General features: G+C 45.2%; 1 protein-coding gene across 1 annotated transcript in view; it reads right to left on the minus strand.

Moving 5' to 3' along the window:
* Arhgap26 (Rho GTPase activating protein 26) overlaps positions 1–6554 on the minus strand; it is a gene marked incomplete in the record, with an annotated part of 431142 nt that overhangs the window by 321600 nt on the left and 102988 nt on the right. Inside the window, 1 exon segment of the mRNA XM_013512302.1 lies at positions 1695–1790. Within this exon segment, the coding sequence (XP_013367756.1) occupies positions 1695–1790 (96 nt within the window).

The raw sequence follows: 6554 nt of genomic DNA on the forward strand, positions 1-6554 counted from the left end.
CTGAAGGAGAGTGATGGGTCTTTAGGAGCCTTTCCAGTGCCGCTATTAAAGCTATGGACTTAAATTCCTATTCATGCAGATGCCTACAGTCAATTGCTTCCTAAAGTTATCCTAATCTTTTAATCACTAACCATTAAGGACAGATGACCCAGAAATGCAGGTTCTTGCATCTGGCACTCTAGCTAGGGAAAGATTTCTTGAAGGAAAAGACCTGATTATCTGTGAGAGCACACAGGACTGGTGAGATACTGGCAGGCTCCCAGTCTCCAGGGTGCACGGGACAGAGTCCAGCTTAGGAATTAAAGGATTTCCTGCCCAGGATTCAACCTCTTCAACCTTTGTTATGGGGCCACGTCAGAATTCAACCTTTTCTTTGGCACCAGAACTAAATAAATAGCACTGATGGCATCAGAAGCCACATCTCTGGCGTCTCCTTGGGTTCCTCCTCCCTGAGTCCTGAAGCCACTCAGTAACAGAACACAGCCTCTCAGTCAAATGTGGATGGCCTTCTTTGCCAGAATTATTCACGAAGCCAACAGGCATTGAGTGCTGTCGCCCTGAGAATACTCAGGACACTTGTGCAATACTAGGAGAAGCATCCATCCATTCACAAGTTACATCAAGTATGTGTTTTCACTGTTCTCAGCTGCCTCCCAAATGTCTACTGATCCCCAGATCTTGGTGCCCTCCGTGGCAAGAAGGATTCAATAAGCATTTGATGAATTAATCAATTCATTACAATTTTCTCAATTTTTTTTTTTTTTTTTTGAGGGAGGTACTGTGGATTGTGAATCCCTAGGCTCACGGGTGCTAGTTAAGTATGTGCTCTACTATATCTCTCAGCCCTAACGTCTCAATTCTTCCTTCCTTCACGGAGTCAACTAAGATGTCCAAGGTAAGAAGAAAAACAAGAACAAGAGGAAAAGCAATAACAAGACTCTGGCAAAGAATCATTCTTGACCTTTCTGGCCCTCCATACTCAGGGCTGCCTGCAGAAGGCAGGTGATAGTAAAGAATGAAGCAGCACAGTGTGATACGCAGGTACCCACCCTAGCTTCTTGGGAAGGAAACACAAAAGAGAGCTGGGGGCTGCAGGAACAGGACTCTGTGCTCCTCTCCCCTTCTAAAACCACTGGCAGCTACGTAGCTCCAGCCAGCTGCTACCACACCAGACCATAGGGCCAATAGACAGGATTTTCGAACTTCTCAAAGAAGCTAGAAAACTGGCAATGTCTATAAATTCTACTTCAATAGTAACTCAATCTAAATAATTAAAGTCAAGCAGAACATGGCTGCACTCTGACCTCGGTCCACATGCTATCATTTTGCAACCTCTGACCTATTCCTCTACTTGCATTTGCTTTTGTCCTAAGTACTTAGTTCTATGCTTGAGGAGAAAAATGTCACAAACCAGCCAGAAGGGAAATACTAAAGGAAGGGAGACACGAGAGAACACTACAAAACCTCATGGTTTATCCTATACATTGGAAGGTGAGGCAAGCCCAGAACCTGAGGGGTAGTTCAGAATACCACCAAGTCCATTGCTTACCTATGTCTCTGGCCCTCCACTACCACTGCAGGTTTCTGTCTTCCCTAACCTTCCAGGCCTCCATCCCAAGAGAAAGGCTTTGCTAGAACAGTGAACGCTGTAGCAAACAGTGAAAGTTTTGACCATCTCTGTGGTCATGACTTACCTATACACATTTCGTCATCTGTTTCTGCATCACCTATGCACTGAAATTTAAATTCATTTAAGGAATCTGCAAACTTCCGCTTTGCTGAAGACAAATCTAGCAGGAAAAAAAAAAAAGAAAAAACAATGGACTTACTGAAATTCAACTGGTTTTCCTAGTTGCTGTCCTTTTTAGCTCTTCTATGAATACAGCACCAAGAAGATTTGTTCCAGAGACCATTACAGATTCATTACTGAGATCATTTCAAAATACTAATGAAGGTAAACTTACCATAGTAAATATTAATTTGTAACCTGAAATAATGATTTGCTCTATAAGTTAATATTTTTTGTATTTGCTTGAACCATTCTAATCCTACCTCTACTTCCTCCAGCCATATAGTGAGTCCTGTCACCTCCGTGTGACACATGCGGGAATCCACTTGCCTCTAGAGGTCAAGGAGGGGGAAGCTTGGATCAAAGCCAAGAAGAGTCTCTACAGCCTGCGTGTCCACTCTGCCAAGCCTTCCATGTGGTCGGGTTGGTGCCTCCACATGTAACTCTACAGTAATTTCCCCTCAGTCTATCTCACAACACAAAATGACTGGAGGGAGGGAACCTGGGGAAAACGGAAAGGAAGGGCTTGGACATGCCTGGGCCCCATGGCACAGAAGCACCCAGACTTCCTCTTCCAGCTGAGACACAGACAAGGCCAAGTTCTCAGACACCCTCTCGTCCTCCCACCTGAGCCATTTCCCTGGGTGGCCACATCCACCACCACCAGGAGAACAAAGCCCTGGCAATGTTTTGTATTGGGGTAAGAACACACCCCACACATGGTATCTATAATGAAAACTCTCAGAGGCCCCTGTCAAATTTTAAAAATAAGCTTTCATTTAAGACAGTAATAAAAGCCAATGATCCTTCCTTAGCCCTCGGCTTCTGTTAAGGGTAGAAAACCACCAAGGCACCTTTAATTGGCCTGACAGACAAGGCTGCTCAGTACAAATGTGCTTAACTTAATTCTGTGTGCAGCCTTCCTGCAGATTAGGCTAATCATTCAAATTACCCTGATACACGCTTCCCTCATTGCAGGGGAAATGGCATTATGTTCAAATTCCCAGAGGGAAATATGAGGCATAAGTAGTCACAAGGCCTGGCTTTAATAAGATAGGTGGCGGGGATGATGTGTGTTCTGGCTTCACAGATTAACAGAACCTTCTAAATAAGAGCATCCGTGATCCTCAGCACTTCTCTTTCTTAGCTCCCATTTTGTCCCTTGAGGTTTGGGGTCATGTTTTTAATTTTTTATTGCATTCAGTTTATTTCCTCTCCCTATATTTGGTGGTGCATCCTGCTCAGCATGTACTGAATCAAGGCATGTTGGGGCCACCATATATGAATTCAACCTCAAGTGTCTGTTCTAAGCCATGGCTGCCAGTGAAAAAGCCAGGCTCAGGCTACTGAATGGGTCCTGGACCATCATCCCATACTCACACGACGGAAGTCCTGAGGTAGCTGTGGCTCATGCAGAGCACTTAGCTCTACATTGTAAGAGAAAAGGTGGAAAATGAGAACACATGAGCCAACCTCCGGTCCCTCCTGATTCGGTCATTTTCATAAAATGGTCCTTGATGCTGGCAGGGGAACCAGCCTTCTCTAAAAATTGGCCCAGACTAAGGATATCCCTCAAACCACAAATCACTGCCTGGCAAGTCAAGAAAAAAGCAGATATAGCTGAAAGTCAGAAGACTATGGGGAAGAGGCCACTGGAAAGCAAGAGACAAAGAAAAAGGACAGCGATACCTCAGAGTAGAAGACAAAGCCCTCAAAGAGCCCTCAAATGCACATACACCCACAGTGGGTGTGGCTGTACACATTTTTATTTTAATCTAGACGTTCCTTCAGTCAGAACTCACAAAGAAAGGCCTGAGCACAGAGTAAGAATAGGTTTGCTTCTCAACCCACCTGACAATCCTCCTGTGCCTCCCCAGTAGGGCAGGGAAGATTTGGCTGGACAATCACCTCAACCAAGTAAAAGCGGGGTGGTGAGAGGGACGAAATGTAAGCCAGGCTTGGGAAAGCTTCCAGCAGGCACCTGAAAAGCTATGCTGCTGGGGTAGCTGCCAGTGAGAATCAAGGAGTGGCTAATAATGACAACAGGGCCTTTGTGGAGCCTTTCACAGGAGGATCCAGTTAACCAGGCGCAAGCCTGGTAGCTTCTGCCCAGAAGGAAATCCGAGTTCACTGTCCGGCAACACAGAACACACCCTGCCACAGCACAAACCTGAGAAGTAATGCAGGTCACCTGAAGATGAGAAGGGGGTGTGTCCCTTAATAGGAGTTAGGCAAGGCTTACCACAGAGTCAGTATGGGCTGCTGGGCCAGCGAGCGGAGGAGAATGAGAATCCCTATCACTAGAACATGAAGAACTTACCTTGAACCTAGCAGAGAAACGTTTCAGGACAACTCCACTAGACGCCTCTTGTTTAGCTTGTTTAGAATCCATGCTCCAGACTTAAGGACAGCATGTCAAGCTTGTTTTAGGATCCTCCTTTCTCCACTTGCATTCAACAAGGTGCTAGTTACAGACTTATCAACGCCAACCCTCTCTGGTTCCTGGGCTCAAGTTCCAGCTCTAGCACTTCTCAGCTACGTAACTAAGCCTGGATTAGTCACAAAGTCTCAGTGACGGCATCTGATAGACTCTGTCATCCCTGCAGGCTAGGTGGGAAGACACACTGTATAAGCACTCTGCACACCACGAAGTTCAGGTCAAAGGCCATGCTCTTCTTTCCCAACATATGAATCATCCCAAAAACAGGACCCAGGGAAGATAAGGACAACCACCTGTACACACAGCTCAGAGGAGTCAAAGACTGACATAAGAATACAAAGCCACTAACAAGTCACCTGCAATTCCATCAGAGTTGTCTCAACTCAGATCTGCTGCATAGCATGTGGGACTCGTGATGCTTTGCCCCTGTGTTACTCAGGACAAGGCAAAGACATCAAAATAAGAAATCTAAAAAAAATCACTGTTTCTTGCCTGTGTTAACTCAAGAGGACGGAGGGTGTCTTATGCAAAATAAAGACGTGCGGCTCCCCCAAAAAGTTATTTCTAGAGCTTTCGCTCTGATGCACACAAGACTCTAGCATCAGATTCCAGCAAGCTGGGGGCTGGTGTTAGGGCTGGCCGCATGCCAAGCATCACAGCCCCTACTCACATAACCTCACTGTTTCATGTCCAGACCGTGCAAGACACAGCAGGGAGCGAAGGAAGACTCAATAATGCGCACTTTGCAGAACATCTGTTGGTAGAAAAGCAGAAAGCTGGCCAGAACCAAGTAAAGTGGCCACTGCCCACATCCAGGGAGAAAAAGGATCTGCCTCTTAATGAGGTGACCAGGAGGGCAAGGACACAGAAGCAGAGAGAAGTCTGGAACTAGAGACTGGCCCCAAAATCATCTACTCACTCAGGAGGCAGAGGAAAGTGCCTTGCCTTCGTGGAGATGTCCTGCTCTGCTTCAGCAAATACTAATCCACAGAATCCACCTTAATTTTATACAAGTTTTACCGGTAACATTACAAGCCAAGCCATTTCGTTTTTCTCCTTGGGTAAAATCTCACACAGTTGTATACACACAAATATACACATACACATATACACCCACATAGTAAAGAACTCAAGATAACCTTACAATTATATTTCTTTTCATGGATCCATTGCCTTTCTTTGACCTTCAAAATTACTCAAATTCCATATACTACTGTAACTACCCTTGAAAATTTTTGCTGCTCAGTCACATCTTTCTTTCTCATCTTAGAAAGTGATTATAGTTAGTAAAAGCCAACTGCTAAGGTAAAACTTGCAACAAGGCTGGCTCTTGGCTACTTAAAAGCACAAGAAAACCAAAATCCCTAGCCTTCCTAACCTGCCCTTCTCTGACAGCAATTACATCTACGCTCTGTGCGTTGTCTTATTTGGAATGACTCTAGAACTATTCATGAGCAGCTTTGTATATAACATGCAAAGAGTGCCTAGGACAGGGCTGACCTTCCAAACATGCTGTACTGACCTGACTGGGCAAAGCAACACAAGCTGGCTTATAAAGTGTAGTGTATGAGTCACCGGAGAGGATGCAGGACACAAGTCCTGAAAAGACTACAGTCTACTCTGCATCCTTACTTCCAGGTAAAGCTGTATGCACTGAAAACTGAACTCTCTCCCCAGCAATCCTCTTCCCCAGAGAGCCTCCCATGGGTGACGAAGGGCAGCACCGTCTGTCTTGCCACACAACTCAATACCCATGTGCCATTCTTGCCAGGTCAGTCTGCTTCACACACAATGCCCATTCCCGAGGCCGTGCATTCTGCTTCCTAAGCATCTCAATTCCGCCACCCCTTCCCATGAGCTAACTGTTAACGTGGAGCTGTCTTCTGTAATGATGTCTGTGAGGGAAGATTCCCAGAGCTGGGCGGAAACCTACCTCCAACAGGGGCATTAAGTAAAACTTCCTCTATACCAAGGATGCAAAGAAAGGAACTACAAACAAGCCAAGGGCCAGCCACAATCATGTGGGTTTCATCTTGGAGTTAAAACAGAGTAAGGAAGAATCACCAAAGACCCATCTTCCTTCTCCATACCTGAGCGAACAGAACACATCCTATTAGAAACTGTGCTTGAGAGAGGCATTTCTCCCTATTCGCTATGTCTCCAATGAGGCACGTAGCATTTTAAACCTAGTTTAATGTGTTTAGCCATAGGACAAGCATGCAATGGTCTCTTCTCAGATGCAGTTCTACAGACTGAACCCCTACATTATACTAGCAAAAAAGAAAAACAAATTAAAATCTTTTTTAAAATTTATTTTAAAAATAA

Source organism: Chinchilla lanigera, unplaced genomic scaffold (genome assembly GCF_000276665.1).
Source record: "Chinchilla lanigera isolate Chin_1 unplaced genomic scaffold, ChiLan1.0 scaffold00014, whole genome shotgun sequence".
Classification (NCBI taxonomy): domain Eukaryota; kingdom Metazoa; phylum Chordata; class Mammalia; order Rodentia; family Chinchillidae; genus Chinchilla; species Chinchilla lanigera.